Genomic DNA, 23181 nt, shown 5'->3' with positions numbered 1-23181 from the left:
GCCACCAAACAGACAAAGGTTACAGGACAGTGGAAATCAAAACCCAAGAAGAGTATACAGCTTTTAAGTTCTGTATTTAAAAATATATTATATAGATTTTTCTTCTTCTCTTTCAAATATAGTCATACATTTATTTCTCGGCAGAGCTTTGGATAGTCTAACAGATGTGTACACATATTCACAAGTACATCACACGAGCGGCTTTCCTCGTAGTGCACCACTAGCCAGGTTTGCCACCCTTTCACCAAAATCCACTCTTTCGCTCTCTCCTTCCCTACCCAAATACTTCACGCTACAGTTAAAACAGAGGCATAACCTACCTCCCACTAGCTAGCTCACCTGGAAAAGCTGCCTTCTATGTTTTCCCTAACCCTTGCCCCTTCCTGTCACCCAAGCAAACAGAGGGTTATTCAATCTAGCCTCGGCTCTTTCAAGTCCTTGCGGTGGCCTAATCACATGGGCTCATAGCTGTCAAGTTCTCCCCTTTTAAAAAAAGGGAAATTCCTTTATGCTGAATAGGCTTCCTCGCGAGAAAAGGGAAAACTTGACAGCTATGCATGGGCTCTTTGTTTGCCACAAGTGCAGGCACAGCTGCCGCTACTGCTCAACTGGCTTCAGGAGGCTTGTGAAACTCTGGGCCTGTGCTTGCGACACACGGCACGACCAACATGTTCGCCTTTGCTATGTCGTGTACCTGAAGGGGAAAGAAGTACAGGGCGACCGAGCAGCTCATGAAGGCATCCCGGTCACAAATGTGAGCCTTGTGGTCAGGGCAGCTGAAGACCTGTAGTGCAGTCTGTGACATGGGCACCAAGCGGGGTGGGACGGGACCATGCGCTCACTAGCATTGGCTCTGCCTGCAACAGAGCCCCCATTAAATGCAAACGGAAGGCCAGCTCTAGTTGCTTCAATAGCTGAGGCTCTCTCTGTGCCAAAGGGCCGGCATTGGCAATTGGCATTGTTGAGCATCCGCTAAGGCCCACATCTTTACGAGGCGATGCCCAGCTACCCTTTGAGCTTCACAGCCCTCCTCCTCCCTTCTTGTTCACCCGCCCTCTCTGAGCACACAAGCCCTGACAAGGGATAAGACACAGCCATTTTCTCCACCCGCCTTTTGTGCCCCCCCCTCTCTGGGCAGTTGTACAGACTAGATCCAGAGGGAACATGCCAGGGGGAAGGGCAAACAGTGCCCCAAGAGGAAGGAGCAGCAGGGGCATTGCCTTGCCTTTGCCTTCATCTCCTCGCCCTGAGAGCCAGCATTGCTGGGACATCCAAGCTTGGGGCGATGTTTGCTTGGCTATATTTACCCCTGCCCAGCCCTGCGGCCTTGCAACGGCTTGCGGCAACTTGATCAGTTGTAGGATGGACTGTTTCAAGAAATGGACATGCCATTTTTTAAAAAAACTAAATAGAATCATAGAACTTTAGAGCTGGAAGTGACCCCAAGGGCCAATCCACTCCAACTCCCTGCAATGCAGGAATCACAGCTAAATAATCCCTCAGAGACGGCCATCCAGCCTCTGCCTAAATAATTAAATTTTCTTTTGTCCATTCACATTTTTATTTCTTCCCATCATCTTATGCTTTAATGATAACAACAGCAATAATTTTATTATTTATATCCCACCCATCTGACTGCATTGCCGCAGTCGGTCTGGGCGGCTTCCCAGCAAAATATTAAAAATACAATAAAACACCTCAAACCTTGAAAACTTCCCTAGATGAGCCCTGGGCTCCCTTTTCCAGCTCCACAATTCTATGATTCCTGGATACTCTAGTAGTGCAAAAAACAAAACAAAACACAGAACACAGGAAGGGGACATGCAAGCCAGAAGCAGGCTTTCTTTAATGCCCGGTGGTCACTAGGAACATCATAAGCTCTATCGCCAATGAATGTACCCAGTACTTTCTCCCAGATGAATAAATGGTTGTCGCTCACTCCTACAAGGAAACCTATCACATTGCATTTGAGGGATGCTTTGTGGGGAGGGCGAAACTTACCTGTCATCCCCCCCCCCCCGACAGCTAGTGGGCCAGATCTTGTAAGGTAGTGCCCTCCCCCAAGAGGTCTGCAATATACAAGCCCTCCCTCCCACCTATCACGACAGACGTTTGGCTAATACAGAGTAAATAGCAGTCATAGAATTTAAGGCTGCATGAAACTGACCCTCAAGCGCTGAAGGGAAAAGTCTCCCATGCGAGGAGGAGAAGGGAGTACAGTCTTTTCACTAAATACTTCCTCTGGCCTCTGCTCACACCTACCCACTTAAAACCAGCCAGCCAGCCCACCCAGTGGCACCCCAGTGGTCCAGAACTGGTACTGGAAGTGCAGCAGCGACAGATACTCCCAGCTCCCTCCAACGGCATCACCCAAACATCCATAAGTTTAAGCTCCAATAAGACAAAAAGGACCCATTGTGCCTTATATTTCTTCTCTCAAAGCTCATACTACTGATGGAGGAAGCAACCAGGTAGGAGAACCGTATCCCAGCTTCCTTCACTTCTTCAGTTCCGAAAAATGGGCTTTTCCAACAGCACTGAGGAGAGTTGGTTAGTGGGACAGGAAACCGACCGCCCGATGCCGTCAGCCGATAACCTTCGCATGGTAGGGTTCAAGTTTGCCAAAAGTGAACATAGTGCAAAGCAAGACAAAAACCGAATTAAGGACTCCCAAGCGGAGGGGAGGCGGCCAGTTGCTCTACGCGAGGTATATTATCTGGCTCTTCTGCATCTCGGCCAGCAGCCGCCCTTCCCAGGAGCTGCTTCGAAGAAGTGGACGACGTAGAATTCAGTTCCCAGCTGGGGGAGTCAGAGCCAAAGAGAGTCCGAAAAGTCTCGTCATGAACGTGATGGGGAGGAGAAGTGACATTTACGTGGTCGTCAAAAGTGAAGTTTCCGCACAACATTCGTGATCCACTACGTTCTGTTAACATTCTCAGGTGGGGGGAGGGAGGCAGAACGGCTGGAATTTCTCTCTGTAATTCTGCAATGCTTTGGGGGGGGGGGTAAATATGCGAAAGTGAGCCCAGGCTCACATTTTAAATGTCTGCTTCCCCGGCCCTGCCTATTTAGTTCTTGCCTTTCCAGATCAGAGAACCAAACTTTTGAACACGGTACAGCACCATTTGGGGCATTAGGTGCCAGTGATCAGGGCTTGACGTGAGACGAAGGTCCCCAAGCTTTAGCCCTGGGAAATGTGAACTAATGAAGTGTCTCTGAGAAAGTGCAAAGTGCCTTTCCCTTCCCCCTGAGTAGCCACAATCAACTCTGGGGATTAAGGAAAAGGAAACCCAAAGTAGAGGGCATGACTTCAAGACAGGCCTGAGTCTTAAATCCTAACAATAAAAATCCAGTTTATAAGTACCGGTACTACACAGTGTGTCATCCCAGGGGCTCCTACACCACCTAGAGGAGATATACCATATATTCCGGCGTATAAGACGACTGGGCGCATAAGACGACCCCCAACTTTCCCAGTTAATAGAGTTTGGGATATACTCGCTGTATAAGAAATACGACCTGGCGTATAAGACGACCCCCGACTTTTGAGAAGATTTTCCTGGGTTAAAAAGTAGTCTTATACGCAGGAATATACAATATGTTATTCTTAAAACAATCATACATCTAGTCATTCATTCATTCCATCCCACGTGAGCTCTCTTCCATTAGAGTCACTAATGGGACAAAAAAAGCAGCAAGAACGTGGCTGTGTGCATTGTTCCTTAGCGGTTGCCTTAAAAAAGCAATTAGTGGGTAATTGGAACACCAGTGGCAGGAATGAGAAGTTGTGGGCTCATGAAACAGGTTGCTGGAATTTGAGAGGAAAGGGGGCACAGCAGCAGCATTTGTTTGAGGTCGGTTAAAGCACTGGTTTTTCAAGGGGTGGGTTGGGACTGACTCCTGGGCCAGGGCTTGATCTATGATGGGAAAAGACTGAAGACTACTGGACTTAAGAAGACTGGTCTGGATCAACTCTTTGGGACGTTTGCCAAAGGAACATCCAGATGACAGCTTCTGTTGTTCTTAGGGGATTCTTGGGCACGAAACCTGAAGGAAGCAGGTTTGAAGGAAGAAAATTGCGTTGGGAAGGGAGTTGTATTGCATAACTCCAGTATAACGGACTATTGGGCATCACTGTCTGGAAAGTGGGGGCAGGGAGAAGAGCGGAGCAGGATGAAGCCACAGGGACATGGGATAGCATTGGGCAGTTTCTTTATTTGGACTGCTAGGCCACCCAACATGGCATTATCTATCCTGATGAGCAGTGATTTATCCAGGGTCTCTAACCCCTCCCCTCCCTATGATCATGTCCATTGACCTGCACCTAAGGCAGGCAGTAATGAAAACATTAAGAACAAACAGGGGACTCCCAGTACAGTGGTACCTTGGTTTACAACCATAATCCGTTCCAGAGGTCCGTTTGTAAACCAAAACAGGTTGTAACCCAAGGTGTGCTTTCGCCAATGGGGCCTCCACAAAAAAATCTGTTTGTAATTCCAAAAATAATGGATTGTAATCCAAAAAAAGGTTGCAAACCGGGACACGCACTTCCGGGTTTGACGTGTTTGTAATCCAAAACGTATGCAAACCAAGGTACCACTGTATTGAACCAGGCCGCATGCGCAGCACATGTGCGCTGCCCTCTCTGCCTGCAGAAGCTACTACAGTGGTGCCTCGCAAGACGAATTTAATTCGTTCCGCGAGTCAATTCGTTTTGCAAAAAATTCGTCTTGCGAATCGCGGTTTCCCATAGGAATGCATTGAAATTTCCTTTTTTGCCCATAGGAACACATTAATTAAATTTCAATGTATTCCTATGGGAAACCGCGATTCGCAAGACGAATTTTTCGCAAAACGAATTTGTCTTGCGAGTCACCATCAGATCGCAAGACACATTCATCTTGCGAAAAATTTGTCTTGCAGGGGATTCGTCTTGCGAGGTACCACTGTACTGAACAGTAGCCCTGCTACTGCCTCTAGTGGATTGGAAGGGAACATACTTAAGGTGCCAATGGCACAGAAAGGACGACAGGAGAGGGTTGCGATGCAGGATTATAAATTGGCAAAGTCACTTTTTTGGTTTGGGAAGAAGAAGAAGAAACACAAACTGTGAACTGAGCTTGAAAACGCAAGCGCCAACTGCTTTAGTAAGACTGGGGAAATGGTAACCCATTTCGAAGGAAAGAACGTGCCATTTTAAACTGCCAGGAAGGTGACGGGCATTGTGTCATTAGATGGAGAAAGGGCTCTATTTTGTTTGTGCCCCATGAAAGAACCAAGACAGTCCCTTTGCCTGTCACTGGATGAAGGGAGGAAAGTGATGACTCTGAGTCCATGGACCATAATGAAGCTATCTCATGTGGAGTCAGATAACTGGTCCATCTAGGCCAGTGCTGCATACACTGACTGGCAGAGGTCTGTCCCAGTCCCACCTGGAGGTGCTGGGGATTGAACTTGTAGCCTTCTGCATGCAAAGCAGGTGTTGATTGCTGAGCTATGAAATCCACTCCTTCCTCACTTCTGAGTCAACCTGGCAGTGGGTGGCAACTGTGATGTGCCCCCTTTCTTCCCCTCCCCTCCCCCTTGGGAGCCAGCAAAAGGCTCCGGCAGGGTCTGTAGTTACTGCAGCAAGAACCTGTAAGTGAGGCAAGGCGAGCAAAAGTGGGTTACGGGTGGTGGCCTAGTGAGGATTAGGGATACTGGTGGTTTATAGAGTAGCCTTAGAAAAAGCAGAAGAGAAAGGAACAAGTTCTCGGGGAGCTTTTCTAGCGTATCGCAAAAATAGCCAGAAAGAGCCTACTGCGGAAAGGAGAGAGATTAGGAAAATGTCTCGTAACTTCCCTGAAGTGAAATGACAGGAAAACTTCCACAAGCTACAGCACCTACAAGGCGAGGGTCCTTCAGCGGGGAGGCCGCCTGCCCAATCCCAGCTCCTTGCAATTCCTCCAGGGTTGCAGAAAGAGGGGCAACACTAACTCCCCCAAGTCATTTGTATAAATCGAGATGCAGCAGGTCAGAACTGTCACCCAGCCCCCCCCAACCGCCCAATAAATACCTAAATAAATAAATAAAAAGTCTCAGTGCGTGGATGAAATTTACAATCAGTGGTCAGCTAAATGATGGTTGTTTCCATGAACAGGCTCTCTCTCTCTCTCTCTCTCTTGACAAAGCAGCAACGGTCTGGGTGGGGGAAGGAGGTCATGGCTGAGAGCAGGAGCCGCTGGTGCTGGCTACAGAGCGGCAGCTGATTTTGCGGATGGAGTGCAGGGCGACCGTGCAGCAGCCGCGCAGGAGCGAGCTAATGTTGTAGATGGGCTGGCCCTGCCTCCTCTGCGAGCGGCACAGCCAGGCGACCGTAGGCACTGCCGGCACCACCACAGCCAGGAGATCCACAATGAAGTGGCGGCTCCAGTAAGTTTGGGGCTCCCTTGCTGCTGCCGCTACAAGCTCCCGGCCTGGCTCAGCAGCAGCTTCATCTTCTTCTTCTTCTTCTTCTGGGGCACACACGACGCTCACCGACTGGCTCGCGCTAGAAGGCTGGTGCACGGTTGGGCTGTTGGCCGCTGGGCTTGGTGAACTTGCTTGCTCAGTAATGTTCTCCCCCTCCTCCCCTGCGCTGATCAACACAGCTGCCATGTCCGTGGGGCCCCCGGGCAAGCTCTGGGCCCGGACCTCTGAGCTACTCGGCTCGGCCGCATCCTCCATTTCAGACACCCACACGGACGTGGGGCTGCCCAGGCTGCAAGCCTGGGATTTCATCACCTTCTCTAGGATGGTATCGAGATCCGGCTGGTACTGCACAAAGTCCGTCTGTATGGCTTGCTCCTGCATGCAGCTGGCCTGCACCGCAGCCTCGACGCTGTGCTGAGAGCCCATCAGCTTCTCGTACGTGGAGCTGGTCGGCACCCGGGACCCCAGGGTGAAGTTGGTCTGCAGGGAGGTGTCGTCTGTGCCACACTCCACCCCCGAGGACAGGAGGCTGCTCTGGTCCAGCAAGTCCGTCCGGCTCAAGGAGTCATCTGCAGCCACAAAGCCACTGTCGGCCGCTTCTTCCACCGAGATCTGGGAGCCGCCCAGGTTCCTGTCGGCGGCCCCCTGGTCGCTCAACTTGGTGTAGGTGGAGCTGCGGGTGAGGGAGCGGGCCGGAGAGCCCCCCGCGGACTCCGCTGCCCCCTCTTCTTTGACCGTCCCATCCTGGGCAACCTCCATGCAGTGCAGCAGAGTCTCCAGCTTCTTGTTCTGAATGTTGATGTCCACAAAGTACTTTTGGAGCCCTTTGTCCTTCTCCATCAGGTTGCTCTTGACGGTGTCGATGACCTGCTTCAGCTGCTTGATCTCCTTCCGGGCCTCCTTCAGCGCCAGCTGGGCCTCCACGCGGTGGCACTCCTCCTCAATCCAGTCCTCCTGCATCCTGGAGAGCTGTGTCTTCAGGTCGTCAATCTCTGCATCCCTGTAGCAGACGGACAAGCAGACAGTCACTGCCCTTGCTAGCTCTGCCCGCAGACTGTCTCGCCAGAGTGGTGCATGCTCTGGTTCTCTCCTGCTTGGACTACTGCAATGTGCTCTACGTGGGGCTCCCTTTAAAGGTGATCCAGAAACTAGAACTAATCCAGTATGTGGCAGCTAGACTGGTGACTGGGAATGGCCACCGAGACCATATGGCGTGTTTCTCCGAAAATAAGACACCGTATTATATTTATTTTTCCTCAAAAAAACACACGGTGGCTTATTTTCAGGGGATGTCTTATTTTTTAATTACATGTCCAGCCTAGCCTCTTCCATAGCTGCCAAGTTTTCCCTTTTCTCGTGAGGAAGCCTATTCAGCATAAGGGAAAATCCCTTTAAAAAAGGGATAACTTGGCAGCTATGGCCTCTTCCTTGGCAGCCTCCAGAACTGTGCCTATCACTATGTCTTATTTTCGAGGTATGGCTTATATTGCGCAAATGCTTAGAAATCCTGCTACGGCTTATTTTGTGGGTATGTCTTATTTTTGGAGAAACAGGGTAACACCGATCCTGAGAGACCTACATTGGCTCCCAGCACGTTTCTGAGCACAAGTCAAAGTGTTGGTGCTGACCTTGAAAGCCCTAAATGGCCTTGGCCCAGTATGCCTGAAGGAGCGTCTCCACCTCCATCGTTCAGCCCGGACACTGAGGTCCAGCACCGAGGGCCTTCTGGTGGTTCCCTCACTGTGAGAAGTGAGGTTATGGGAAACCAGGCAGAGGGCCTTCTCGGCAGTGGCGCCCACCCTGTGAATGCCCTCCCATCAGATGTCAAGGCAATAAGCAACTATCTTACTTTTAAAAGACATCTGAAGACAGCCCTGTTTGGGGAAGTTTCTAATGTTTATTGCTGTATTGTGTTTTTAATATTTGGTTGGGAGCCGCCCAGAGTGGCTGGGGAATTAATATATTATTATTATTATTATTATTATTATTATTATTATTATTATTATTACTACTACTACTACTACTATTACTATTACAGGCACAAGCAGGTCTGTGTTCACTGTGTACTTCACCAGGCTCAAGCCTTTGGCATCAAAATGCTTTATTAATGTAGAATTTTGGGGGGAGTTTAGCGATTCGTTTTACCACACTGGCTTTGTAATTGCCAATCTGTTATAGTTTCATGGAACTGTAGAACTGTAGAGTTGGAAGGGACACCGAGGGCCATCTAGTCCAACCCACTGCAATGCAGGAATCTTTTGCCCAACATGGAGCTCGAACCCACAACCCTGAGATTAAGTGCCTCAGGCTCTACTGACTGAGCTACCAAGTTTCATATGGAACTATTTGTTTATATAGAGTGAAAGTTAAATTCTGTGAATAGGCTGTTCAAATTCAGCAAAGTTACCTTTATCTGCTTCTCTTAGGCAGCAATCCGATGCACGCTTACCTGTGAGTAAGGGTTAGGGTTTGCTGCCTGAGGCGAAGCGCAAGAAGCTGACCAAGTTTGCAGCTGAATCTTCAGCACCGGCAAGGAGACGCTTCCACCGCATTGTTCCCATGAAGCCAGCTATTGTAGTCTATCATCATTAGCACCTGAAAAGTTCCACCTGACGCAGTTCTGAGCGGCACACAAGGCTGACTGCCGCTTGCCTGGCATGGTATGTTCTGGGGCAGTGATGGCGAACCTATGACACGCGTGTCAGATGTGACACGCAGAGCCCTCACTGCTGGCATGCGCCCCATCGGCCCATTCACACTGTTGTTGTTTCCCCCCCCCATTTGTTCTCCCGCTCCTCCTACAGCTCGTCTCCGCTAGAGCTTGTCTCCGCTACAGCTTGTCTCTGCTGTTAAAACCCGGATCCTTTTTGTTCTTGTTGTTGCTGGTAGCCAGAGATTGGTTTTTAACCCTTTCTGTGCTGGTTTTTTTGGCGCTTTGGCAGACTATGTCATTGCTGCGTGTTAGTTCCAGCGAAGGTATTATTCATCATTTATTTCTGTTCTCTTCCCCCCCCAAAGCGCAGCAGCTTTGGGGCATCCCCCCAAAAAAGCAAAGCAACTTTTGCACCCCCCCAAAAAACCTCCAAAACTTTGGTCAGCAGCTCCCTCCAAAAAGCTCAACAACTCTGGGCAATTTGTGATAAATAAGGGGTTTTTGGTTTGGTTAGGTTAAATAATTAGTTTTTGGTTTATTAAATACAGTTATATATTACAATTATAACTTTTTGTTATTTAAACTATAAATATCGCGAAATTATGGGTTTTTTTCTTGAAGTGACACACCACCCAAGTTATGCTCGGTTTTGGGCGAATTTTGACACACCAAGCTCAAAAGGTTGCCCATCATTGAATCTGGGGAATGCCGAGCCTCAAATTCCTCCACCCCGGATGCAAGAGCCCCCAAATACTGACCTGTCCTGAAGCCTCTCGTGCGTGTCTTTAAGCCTGGCCCTGAGGTGTCGGATGCAGACCTCCTTCTGCTGGAGAGGGGTCAGGTACTGCTCGGGGGTCGGGGGCTTGATCCCATGGTTGTCACTGCACAGCAGGTACTTGACTGGGCGCCTGAAGAAAAGACAGGAAAGTTCATCAGTGCCTTGGAAGTGCCCATGGTGAAAAGGGAGACTTCCCTTCCTGGTCCGTGGAAGTTTTAGAGCACGATTGCATCTCCTCACTTTCTCACACTCACTCCCTTAGACTGCAAGCACCTTGGGGTTCACCTTTTAAGCTTCAGAAACCTGGGACAGCGCTGCCTATGTTGACACTGCTAAGTTAACTGTGCGTGTTTCGAGCTCAGATTTTTCCGCTCCTTTCTCCAGATTTCTCTTCCAAAGCCAAGCAAGAACAGAGGAGAGCAATAACCCCGTGCAAAGGATGCTTCGGTGTTGCCTCTCGCCCGGGATGGAGTTATGTGGAGATATAGCAGACTAATGACGATAGCAAATGAAGAAACAGAGAAGAGCGGCAGAGGGGGAAATCAGACGGACATTTAAGACAAAGGACGCTTCTTTACCCTTCCAAGACCCTTGGCATATGTTGATTTGCCAAACCCTAGTACTTTGCAGGACCCAGCACTCTTTCTGTATTTATCTACCACCACTGACCTTGGCTAGTTTTCTACCTTTGGGGAGTAAGGGGGGATCATAAATACATAGCTAAAACAAGTTAAAAATAAATTTGTTGTACAGTAATATTCTGTTGTAGAGAAAACCCACAAAATACCGCTCTCCAGGGCTTAGGCTGTGGCAGAGGCCCTGGTCTTATCAGTGTCAATGGGTTAAAATGCTTTGCCCAGGGAGGTGTGTCTGTTCCCGATCTCTCCCCACCTTGCATTGGCTTTTATAACCATGTGTTTTATTCTTGATTTTTAATAGTAACCGTTAGTCTGCTGTTGATTTTTGAATTGTATGATTGCTTTATTATGTATATATTGATTCCATGATGCGTGCTTAGCTGTTAAGCTGTACAAAAGCCTGAATTTTAATTGGTTTATTTTAAGACATTTCTAGCTCCACCCTTCAAAGAATTTTTTTTTGGTTAGAAATGACTACAGTAAATAATTAAGTGGGGTTTTGTGCAGCTTTTTCAAAAGGGCTTGCTTAATAGGGATGTTGGAATGTGGACCTCATCTATCTGCTACTGTCAGGGTTGAAGCCAGTGTCCTGCCTGCCCGGCAGTGTCCTGGCACTTTTGAATACAGCCAGTGAAAGGGAAGAATGTGAGTTTAAACCTGGTTTAAACAGGTGGCTAAAAGTTTCCTGGCTGATCGGCATAGAATCATAGAGTTGGAAGAGACCACAAGGGCCATCCAGTCCAACCCCCTGCCAAGCAGGAAGCACCATCAAAGCATTCTTGACATATGCCTGTCAAGCCTCTGCTCTCCACCACACTCCTTGGTAGCAAATTCCACTGCCGAACAGCTCTTACTGTCAGGAAGTTCTTCCTAATGTTGAGGTGGAATCTTCTTTCTTGTAGTTTGAATCCATTGCTCCGTGTCCGCTTCTCTGGAGCAGCGGAAAACAACCTTTCTCCCTCCTCTATATGGCATCCTTTAATATATTTGAACATGGCTATCATATCGCCCCTTAACCTTCTCTTCTCCAGGCTAAACATGCCCAGCTCCCTAAGCCGTTCCTCATAAGGCATCGTTTCCAGGCCTTTGACCATTTTGGTTGCCCTCCTCTGGACACAGTATTCCAGGTGAGGTCTGACCAGAGCGGAATACAGTGGTACTATTACTTCCCTTTATCTAGATCAGGCATCCCCAAACTTCGGCCCTCCAGATGTTTTGGACTACAATTCCCATCTTCCCCGACCATTGGTCCTTTTAGCTAGGGATCATGGGAGTTGTAGGCCAAAACATCTGGAGGGCCGCAGTTTGGGGATGCCTGATCTAGATGCTATACTCCTATTGATGCAGCCCAGAATTGCATTGGCTTTTTTAGCTGCTACATCACCTTTCAAGCAGCTTTCAAGAACATTTGAGTGCAGGACTTCTGCTGTCTCTAGATTCCCCGTCCACATTTATACCTGCTTCCTAATTGCTCAGTGTCTACATTTATAAAGAAAGAGGAGTTAGGAAAGCAGCACAAGTCTCTGTCATCTTCTTCCCACTACAAAACCTAGAGAAGTCTATGTACAACCCTGAGTGTGGAGTTAGGAATCTGGGACCTGACCTATCTTCCTTAATTTGGTCCATCTCTAGGCTAGTTCACACCTCCTCTTTCCCTCCTTCCCAGAGAGCTCAAAAGGATTGCCTTCAAACATAATGGCAGCAGAGGATCCTTTTGGTAAGATGAGAGCTCAGCCTTTCAGAACTGTACTGGGAATGAGGCCTGGAATTCCCAAGGAGGATGGCCCCAGTACTACTGAATCTGACAAGGATTCAATATTAAAGTTGTTGTGGTTTTTTTTTAAGGGGATCAAGTCGGATGTTACGAACTTGCGGCAGAACTATATGTTCCAAAGAATGCAGGCTTATAAATAGATATGCTTATGTGTGGCTCCCTGGTCCTGCCAGTGATGTGGAGCAGGGAATGTGATGGCAGGGAGGACACACACATCGCCATGAGATCAGGTAGGCTGGGTTGGATGCTATAGATGGGAGAAGCAAGAGCTGAGGACAGGAACACTGCCAAAAATGTGTAATGTGAAAGTACATCCTTTTAGACCAGGCACCCCCAAACTTCGGCCCTCCAGATGTTTTGGACTACAATTCCCATCATCCCTGACCACTGGTCCTGTTAGCTAGGGATCATGGGAGTTGTAGGCCAAAACATCTGGAGGGCCGCAGTTTGGGGGTGCCCGTTTTAGACCACTTTTCCATTTGCAGCTGCAATAACTGGCGACCTTCACAAAGTCTCTGTTGAGCAATTGCAATAATAGATAGATAGATAGATAGATAGATAGATAGATAGATAGATAGATAGATATAGCTACAGTATATGGAATCAGTTGGCAACTTTTCTGCCCTTCAGCACCAATGCCGAATTTGATCACTTCTGAAACCCTGTTATCAGGGACATATGTTATGCCCCAGTTTTAGCAGCATGTAACTGCCCTCATTTGCAACTGAGTTCAGAATTAGTCTGCACATGCTGCAGTACTGCTCTTTTGAAACAGCTACTTTTAAAGACAGAATCCAAACCCTTTTATGGGGTTCACACACAGGTCCAGCCTTATTATCAGCACCTGATTTCATATTCACAGTTGTTTACAAATATAGTTAGACGTGTAGTTCCTTCCACTCATAAGCAGGCAGATCACCCTCCAGTTGCTTCATAGCTACTCTTCTGTGCTCCAGAACAGCCTGAGTTAACCTGCATTAGGAGTTAAATCTGCCATTATTTGACAGCCTCTCTTCCCACCTGGATCACTGGTGCAAGGTTACGATTGGAATAATCAATTACAATTTTTTTCAGTTATATTGGACATGTTGAGGTTAGGTGATTGATGGCTATTAGCCAGAACAGCTATATTAGCCTTTGCCAGCTGGGTGCCCTTCAAATGTTTTCATAGAATCACAGAGTTGGAAGGGACCACAGGGGTCATCTAGTCCAACCCCCTGCAATACAACCTCTGCTTAAAAACTTCCAGTGAACCTTCTGAAGGACTCCATTCCACTGTTGAACAGCTCTTACTGCCAGAAAGCTCTTCCTGATGTTAAGTTAGAATCTCCTTTCTTGTAAATTGAATCCATTGGTTTGAGTCCTACCCTCCAGAGCAGGAGAAAACATGCTTGCTCCATCTTCCATGTGACAGCCCTTGAGATATTTGAAGATGGCTATCATCTCTTTTTCAGGCTAGGCATATCCAGATCCTTCAGCCGTTCCTCAATGCGGCTTGGTTTCCAGACCCTTGATCAACTTTTGAACTACAACTCTTATCAGCCTAGGCTGATGGGAGTTGTAGTCCAAATCATGTGGAGGGTGCCAGGTTGGCAAAGACCAAGCTGAGCAGAACCCTCCATGTTCAGAAGCAGTATGCTCCCGGAATACCAGATGCTGTGGACAAACGTGCAACAATGGTGCCTCTACCTTGCTCGGCTTGCAGCTATCCTAGAGGCACCGAGCAGGCCACTGCTGGGTTGGCAAGGCAATTCTCTCTCTTACGTTGGAAGCTTGTGGTGTGTGTGTGTGCTGCCCTTCCAGGAGCCAAGGGTTACCTTGGGGTGGGGCTGCTGTCGCTGCCCTTACAGGAGCCGGAGTTGCTGCTGCTGCTGAGCGAGGAGGTGCCGTAAGTGTCCCGCATGCTCACTGGCGGAGAGGGACGCCTGGAGGCAGGAAGAAGAGGCTGTTTCTCAGTCGGAGTGGCTGGGGCTGTTGCAGACTTAAAGAACGAGGCAAAGCCACTCCTTCCATCAAACTCACGACTTAAAACAAAAACAAAAAGACACCACCAAAGGAAAACACGCATACACAAAGACAGGAAGAAAAAACAGAACAGAACAGAACAAAACAAACGACAAGAACAAACAGGCGGGGGTTCAAAATGGAACGTGGCAAAAGCTCTCTCTGCAAACAGGTTAGTGAAGCAGTAGCAAAGGCGGGCCTGAGGAGGGCGCTGCATGCCCCCAGCACTACGCCCCAGAACCCCAGCAGGCACACCCCGTCACTTTCATGGAACTCAGAGCCCAGGAAAAAGCATCTGATCATAAGCGCTAGAGAGGAAGTGCTGGAAAGTATCATTCTCAGGCCCAGGCTGCCTTTGGGATAACAAGAGAACCCACCCCCTTTAAGCAACATTCTAGATAGATGGATAGGAAAAGGTAGGGCAGATGCTTGGAAGGGAACATGTATTGATTGACTATATACATACAGGGACACGGGTGGTGCTGTGGTCTAAACCACAGAGCCTAGGGCTTGCCGATCAGAAGGTCGGCAGTTTGAATCCCTGCGACAGGGTGAGCTCCCGTTGCTCGGTCCCAGCTCCTGCCAACCTAGCAGTTCGAAAGCACATCAAAGTGCAAGTAGATAAATAGGTACCACTCTGGCGGAAAGGTAAACGGTGTTTCCGTGCGCTGCTCTGGTTTTGCCAGAAGCGGCTTTGTCATGCTGGCCACATGACCCGGAAGCTGTACGCCGGCTCCCTCGGCCAATAATGCGAGATGAGCGCCGCAACCCCAGAGTCATCTGAGACTGGACTTAACTGTCAGGGGTCCTTTACATTTACCTTTTTATACAGTCAGAGCTCGGTTTTCGAGCGTCTTGGCTGCCGAACGTTTCGGAAGCCAAACGCCAAAAACCCGGAAGGGAATGCTTCCGTTTTCGAATGCACCTCAGAAGTTGAACGGCTTTCCAGGTGTGTTTCTCAATTTTTTCCATTGAGCTTTCTGACAACTCAATGGAATATATTTATTCTCGGTTTTTATTCTCGGTTTTTGAATGTTTATTCTCGGTTTTTGAATGTTTAGGAAGTCGAACGGACTTCTAGAACAGATTATGTTGGAAGACTGAGATTCCATTGTATATATAATGTCAGGTCAACTTAAGTATATCCGGCACTGTGATGCAAAGCTCCCTCCGGCACCCCCCACCCCAGTTACCCAGAGTTGTCGACCTTTCTTTAGGGAGGACAGCGCTGCTGGCAGGGCTGGGGGAGGCGGGCAGCAGCTGGAGGGCAGCTCCTCTGGCGGGGAAGAGGGGAGGCTGGACGTGGCGCTTCCTGGCTCAGCTGGCCGCTTCGTGCCACGGTGGCCAACAACAGACAGAGGCTCCGGGTGAGGGCGGGTGAGGGTGGCGAGCTGATGCTGGGAGCTGCCGCGTCCAGTCTCCGCCTCTTCCCTGGCGCCCTCCAGAACTTGGCACCCTGCGCCACTAGCCTCTGTGGGTAAGATGCCCCTGTAAGATGTTGTCTTAATTTGCTTTGGACTTTACCCTCATGCTGTATTTCGACATCTGCATCTGTCCATCTATTTGTGCATTGCAGGGGGCTGGATTAGATGACCCCCTGGGACGATTCTACATCTTTAAAGTTGTAATCTGCCCAGGGAACTTATTGCTCATGGATAGTATGGGAACACTGTAAATAAAAATTAAAACTATGATAAGGAGTCATATATTGAAAGGGTTGGAAAGGACACTCAGATAGGATGCACTAGGTACAGTACTAAGTGCTTGGCATGTCTCTGTTTTGACATTCCACGTCTCGCCTACATCTGTCTCCTCCTTTGTACTTTAGATCCATGGCATCTTGCCCAGGGGTGAACAATTCCAGACCTTTTCAGTAAATGGTCGGCACGCCCTCTCCTCACTCCCATCAATATTCACACACATGCTTTCATTCCTGATAAGGAACCCAGGGAACTCAGGCATCTGACAGCAACTCAGCATTTCTATGCTCTCCCCGGACAGGATTGGCATTTTAAAACAACAACAAGCGTTGCTCTTGTGGCTGGCAGGACCTGACAGGTCACTGAGCATGACAGGAGAGCTGTGCCTGGCCTGGTTCATCGCAAGCTGTGCAGGCTTGCCTTAAAGGCACAGGAGCAGAGCCTGTCGCAGAGCCTGGCAGCCCTGTTCTCAGGAGATGCCTTCACAAATGGGAAGGGCAGGGACCTCCGGTGCATGAATACACACTGAGGGACAGGAAGAAATGCAGCAAAGGGCAAACCGCCAGGGCCAACAGACCACCCGCCTGCTGCTGAGGAAGCAGCCACCCCAACGGCTGCCTTTGGCTATCCAGAACTGAAGTGCGGATTCCGGCTTCAGTGATTGTGATGGAGCAGGTTCACACATGCACAACAGGTGAGGAAGGCATGCAAATGCTGTGCCAAGGTGTGATCAACAGGCATGCAACTTTGGATCACGGCAGCCACAAGAAACAACCTATCCCTCCTTCCTAGCGGCTCTGCAGTCCCCACAAGGCACTGTGCAGCATTCATCATCCTGTGTACATTTGCAAAGCACATGGAAGGAGAAGAGGCTCCTTCCATACCGCTGGAGAGCACCCTTGCTCTCTCTTCGCTCTAGGAAAGCACTGCTGAATGCAGCATGGGAAAGGCTGGGGGCGGGGCGAGGAAGTTTCCTTTGCAGCGAATCGGCAGGAATGCTGCCGGGAGTCCCATCCACAATGTAGAGGGGAATGGTTTGCGATATTCACCTCCGGGATCCCGTCGAGGGTCGTCTGCTCCCTGGCAGGGACATAGCCATGGAACCGCAGGTCTTGGCGGTGAGGTTGGCTGTCACTCCAGCTGGGGAAAGAGAGAGAGGGGGGGAAAGAAAGTGAGGGAAAGGATTTCGGGGTTAGAACAAACATGGGTTGTAGCAAGGTGCATCTGGGGATGCCTAGATTTCAAACCATAAAAACTTATCCTACTGAAATACTGTAATGGATGGGGAGCTTGTGGTACCAAGAATGAACCCCACCCCACTCTTCCCCTGCCGATAAAGCACCCTGGCTTTGGAATACGATCCTGAAGGAAGCAAGACTGGAGCTGACATTGTCCTCTTTTCGATAGGGTAAGATGGTTTTTTAACTTATATGCAGAATTCATCATGCGAAAGGCTGGACTAGATGAATCCCAAGCCGGAATTAAGATTGCCGGAAGAAATATCAACAACCTCAGATATGCAGATGACACAACCTTGATGGCAGAAAGGGAGGAGGAATTAAAGAACCTTTTAATGAGGGTGAAAGAGGAGAGCGCAAAATATGGTCTGAAGCTCAACATCAAAAAAACCAAGATCATGGCCACTGGTCCCATCACCTCCTGGCAAATAGAAGGGGAAGAAATGGAGGCAGTGAGAGATTTTACTTTCTTGGGCTCCTTGATCACTGCAGATGGTGACAGCAGTCACGAAATTAAAAGACGCCTGCTTCTTGGGAGAAAAGCAATGACAAACCTAGACAGCATCTTAAAAAGCAGAGACATCACCTTGCCAACAAAGGTCCGTATAGTTAAAGCTATGGTTTTCCCAGTAGTGATGTATGGAAGTGAGAGCTGGACCATCAAGAAGGCTGATCGCCGAAGAATTGATGCTTTTGAATTATGGTGCTGGAGGAGACTCTTGAGAGTCCCATGGACTGCAAGAAGATCAAACCTATCCATTCTTAAGGAAATCAGCCCTGAGTGCTCCCTGGAAGGACAGATCGTGAAGCTGAGGCTCCAATACTTTGGCCACCTCATGAGAAGAGAAGAATCCTTGGAAAAGACCCTGATGTTGGGAAAGATTGAGGGCACTAGGAGAAGGGGACGACAGAGGACAAGATGGTTGGACAGTGTTCTCGAAGCTACGAACATGAGTTTGACCAAACTGCGGGAGGCAGTGCAAGACAGGAGTGCCTGGCGTGCTATGGTCCATGGGGTCACGAAGAGTCGGACACGACTAAACGACTAAACAACAACAACAAAGATGGTTTTTATTTGCACAGACTAGTTTCAGGTGCTTGTATAGCCTCTGGTTTAATATTCAATAGTTCATTATTTCCATTATTTGGTTTCAATATTTTTGTTTTTATGTAGGCCACCCTGGAATCCATATGTGGATGAAAGCACGGTTTATACATCTTAAAAAGGAATAGATTTTTAAAAATGCTTTCTTTTGTCCCAGCTGGCTGGCGTTCATCCCCATGGCCCCATAAAACTCATCTCCCTCTCTACAGCCTGGTCCTGTTTTTGTTCATTTGTGGGCCTGAACTAGACTTTGGGTTAGCGGCTAGTCATCTTTTGGAGAATGACAAACTCCACATGCAAAATGGATGCACCTAAATCTCTTCCCGCCCCTATTCAAAGAGACAGGGAACAATTGTCACAGCCATTAACTAATCAATGAACAATCAGATACCGGTAATTCTGAACTGCGCTCAGGGAGGGGAATGAGCAAGGGAAAGGGGGTGGGTGGGAAATGGAACCGCGTGGCAGGCAAATTGCCATAGGATGGACCTACAGCTTTGTGCCAAGTTTCTACAATTGGCACAGGAGAAAGTACTTCTACATGCTGCAGAGTTAAGCTGTGGAACTTGCTCCTGCTGGACGCAGTTATGACCATCAACGTGGATAGCTTTAAAAGATGGACTGGGCAAATTCATGGAAGCTAAGTCTATCAGTGGCTATGCTCTTACCTACACAGTTAGAGGCAGTCTGCTTCTGAATACCAGGTGCTGGGAATCAGAAGTGGGGAGAGTAATCTTGTGCTTGGGTCCCACTTGCAGGCTTCTCATAGACATCTGGTTGGCCACTCTGAGAAGAGGATGCTGGACTAGATGGCCCACTGGCCTGATCCAGACTGCTCTTCTAATGGTCCACTACTTCTCAAGAGTCAAATGCGGCCCTCCAGAGCTCTCTCTGGCCCCTGGGACTTTCCTTAGGTCATGTCTCTTCCATAGGTCACTGGCCTGCTCCAGGCTTTCCTTGAGCACCTTTGCCTGGCTGGAATGTGTCCCTGAACTGTGCTAGTTTATTTATTTGTAGGATATGTTACCCACTCTTCACCGTAAGATCCCAGGGCAGGATAGAACAACTCCGATATGCTACAACTGAAGATCAGATAAAGTTAACGTATAACACAAGGGTCAGCAACCTTTTTCAGTCGTGGGCCGGTACACCTTCCCTCAGACCTTGGGGGGGGCGCACTATATTTTGAAAAAAATAATGAACGAATTCCTATGCAGGGTCGTCTCGAGCAGGTCGGGCGCCCTGGCGCTGAGGCGCAGAGATCGCTCCGGCGCCCCTGCCCTCGAAGTGCGCAGCACCCCCCCCTGCCAGCCCGGCGCCCTGGCCCCCTGCGCCACCGGGAGTGCACCTAGAGCCGGGCCTATTCCTATGCCCCACAAATAACCCAGAGATGCATTTTAAATAAAAGACACATTCTACTCATGTAAAAACACCAGGCAGGCCCCACAAATAACCCAGAGATGCATTTTAAATAAAAGGACACATTCTACTCATGTAAAAACACGCTGATTCCCACACCGTCTGTGGGCAGGATTGAGAAAGTGATTGGTCCACATCTGGCCCCAGGCCTTAGGTTGCTTACCCCTGGTATAACACAACACCTAAAATACAATTTAGAAACAGAGAATAAAGGTAATCTCTAAAATATGTAACTCAGCTGTCCTGGGTAAAGAGTTAGATCGTCAGCATACAGCAATAGCCCCACAACGAGGACATCAGATGCACCTCTACAGGAAGAGTACCTCACAATTGTGGGGCTGCTGCAGAAAATGTCCTCTTACACCCCACTACCACTTGAACATCTTTGCTGATCTTAACACACAGCATGGTGTTTGGCTTAACATATGGCTGGTTGTTGTCTTTTAAGATATTTGGGGCCTTAGTCATTTAGGCCAATGTGTCCCAAGAACTCTTCCATCCTGTAAACAACCAGTTTTGATTTTACACAAAGCTACCACAAATCTTCAGGGGTGTGTGTGTGTCCCTCCACCAGAAGAAACTGTCCTGAGTTTCACAAAGGGGGAGTAAGACAGTAGGTTCTGCTAAATTTGCAATCTGTGTTTTATCCCTTCGCTCCCTTAGAGGAAAGGAAGTGGGGAGATGCTGAGGGCGGGAGTTTCCAGCTGTGTGCAAAGCAGGCTGCCTTTCTGGATAAAAGCTCCCAAATCGATGGAGTTTGCCTCCCCAAGATGCAAAGCTGCAGGGGTTTTTGCTAATGCGCCATGATTAGTCATCACCCAGCTTGCTTGCATGCTGCAAGTGAAGAGACGCAGCCCCAAGCAAAGGAAGCTGACTGCAGCATTGAGCAGGGAAACCCATCACCCTGGCTGCACCAGAGAGTGGCAAAGGAAAGGAATTTAGGAAGGGCATTTTGGCGAGACAAAAGCTGAGAGCGGCCGGGACAAAGGTGGGATGCAGAAAACAGTAGGGGCTGAGCTTGGGAAACAGTACAGACATAAAACAGCTTGCAAATAAAATTTTTGGCTATAAAATATGGGATTTCAAAAGGAATAGGGAAGGAGAAAGCAGGGAAAGACTGGGAGTCCTTTGAGATATATCTAAAAAATAAGGTAGAAAAAGCGAATCTTGTGGCAGATTTATGAAGGGTGAGGAAATTAAAGAAAAAGAGAAATTGAAAATAAGTATGCCTCAATCAAGAACGGAATAACTCAATATATAGGAATGACTGGAAGTAGGAGAGGGTGGGGGGGAAGGGGATAGAGGACTCTAATCTTAAGAAAAGGATAATATGGGAATTTCGGGTATGAAAGAGAGAATGAATGCGAGAACTAGTTAAAGATTTTTTATGATTTAATTTATGATTATGTTTATGTTCTTTATGATTTAATTTATAATCACAATTTATGATTTAATTTATTATGATTTATGATTATGATTATTATACAATTATGATTATGTTCATGATATGCATGATTTTGTTTGTTTTTCTGTTTTTGTTCTGTTTGAAGTTTTGTTGCTGTGTGTTATGATTTGGACATTTTTGTTTATTTCTTGGTGTGATTGTGAGTGTATTTTTAAATGTGTAATTCAATAAAGTTTATTTTAAATTTAAAAAAAGACATAAAACAGCAACCCCAAAGCTTTCATGCTAGGTGCAGTTACTCAGGAGAAAGCTCCACTGAACTTGATGGACCCTTCACCTAAGCCAGTGATGGCGAACCTATGACACGTGTGTCAGATGTGACACGCAGAGTCCTCATTGCTGGCACACGCCCCATCAGTCCATTCGCGCTGTTGTTGTTGTTGTTGTTGTTTTTCCCCCATTTGTTCTCCCGCTCCTCCTACAGCTTGTCTCCGCTGTTAAAACCCGGATCCTTTTTTGTTGCTGTTGTTGCTAGTAGCCAGAGATTGGTTTTTAACCCTTTCTGTGCTGTTTTTTCTGGTGCTTTGGCAGACTATGATTGGGTGTAACAGCGTTCATTTTTTAACCCATTCTGTGCTGGGGTTTTTTGGCGCTTTGGCAGACCATGTCGGTGCTGCGTGTTAGTTCTAGCGAAAGTATTATTCGTCATTTATTTCTGTTCTCTTCCCCTCCCCAAAAGCGCAGCAGCTTTGGGGCATCCCCCCCAAAAGCAAAGCAACTTTTGCACCCCCCAAAAAAACCTCCAAAACTTTGGTCAGCAGCTCCCCCCAAAAAGCTCAACAACTCTGGGCACTTTGTGATAAATAAGGGGTTTTTGGTTTGGTGTGGTTTGGTTTGGTTTGGTTAAATAATTAGTTTTTGGTTTATTAAATACAGTTATATATTACAATTATACATTTTTGTTATTTAAGCTATAAATATCGTGAAATTATGGTGTTTTTTTTCTCGAAGTGACACACCACCCAAGTTATGCTCGTTTTTTTGGCGAATTTTGACACACCAAGCTCAAAAGGTTGCCCATCACTGACCTAAGCAAACATTTATAGGACTAACTAGGCTACAATAATGTTTTTGCACTTTAGCCTCTCTGGTGGCTCTTGGGAATGGACAGATGCTGTGCCCTAAAACCTATTGCAATTCAGACATGCCTTTGCCACGCGAGTCTGATTTTACAAACTAGGATCTCTTTTTGTTTTCACTGATGCTTTTATTAACGTTTTATCGATGCTTTTCATCGACCTTATTGCAACTTTATGTGCTGCATACTGCCATGCTGTATTTTTTATGGAAGCATAGTCTATAAATACTTAAATAAATAAATAAAAATACACTGAACCAACACCAGTTTTAGAGTGAGTTGACTGAGGACACAGCCGGAAGGCAGCTTTACAAAGCACATTTAAAGGCTTATACCAGGCATCCCCAAACTTCGGCCCTCCAGATGTTTTGGACTACAATTCCCATCATCCCTGACCACTGGTCCTGTTAGCTAGGGATCATGGGAGTTGTAGGCCAAAACATCTGGAGGGCCGCAGTTTGGGGATGCCTGGCTTATACACTGGTTTAGGGTACCTGCAAGGCCTGCAGCCCTGAGTGCTCACTGGAAGGACAGATTGTGAAGCTGAGGCTCCAATACTTTGGCCACCTCATGAGAAGAGACGACTCCCTGGAAAAGACCCTGATGTTGGGAAAGATTGAGGGCACAAGGGGAAGGGGACGACAGAGGACGAGATGAGTTTGACCAAACATGAGTTTGACCAAACTGCGGGAGGCAGTGCAAGACAGGAGTGCCTGGCGTGCTCTGGTCCATGGGGTCATGAAGAGTCGGACACGACTAAACAACAACAACAACAAGGCCTGCAGCTAAGCATCAGTTCACACATACTTGTTCCGGTGTACTTCCGGGTCGGAGAAGCGCCAGAAATAGTGTGTGCACACGCACACGGGCGCTCCTCCG

General features: G+C 47.9%; 1 protein-coding gene across 3 annotated transcripts in view; it reads right to left on the bottom strand.

Moving 5' to 3' along the window:
• Positions 1 to 6067: 6067 nt before the first annotated feature.
• The window catches only part of SNPH (syntaphilin), a 32658-nt gene continuing 15544 nt past the window's right edge, over positions 6068 to 23181 (bottom strand). For 2 of the 3 annotated variants that reach the window (XM_060277371.2, XM_088674781.1), the window contains 4 exons: positions 17047 to 17137; positions 14111 to 14218; positions 9862 to 10011; positions 6068 to 7450 (listed from right to left, as the gene is read on the bottom strand). In XM_060277371.2, coding sequence (XP_060133354.1) covers positions 6199 to 7450; positions 9862 to 10011; positions 14111 to 14218; positions 17047 to 17096 — 1560 coding nt within the window. In that variant the 5' untranslated portion in view covers positions 17097 to 17137 and the 3' untranslated portion in view covers positions 6068 to 6198. Of the gene's footprint in view, positions 7451 to 9861; positions 10012 to 14110; positions 14637 to 17046; positions 17138 to 23181 lie in introns of those variants that run through there. The other variant, XM_088674780.1, reaches the window with a different exon arrangement.

Source organism: Zootoca vivipara, chromosome 7 (assembly GCF_965207765.1).
Source record: "Zootoca vivipara chromosome 7, rZooViv2.hap1.1, whole genome shotgun sequence".
NCBI classification, from domain to species: domain Eukaryota; kingdom Metazoa; phylum Chordata; class Lepidosauria; order Squamata; family Lacertidae; genus Zootoca; species Zootoca vivipara.
The sequence above is the reverse complement of the archived record's forward strand: the minus strand, read 5'-3'. Positions and strand labels throughout refer to the sequence as shown.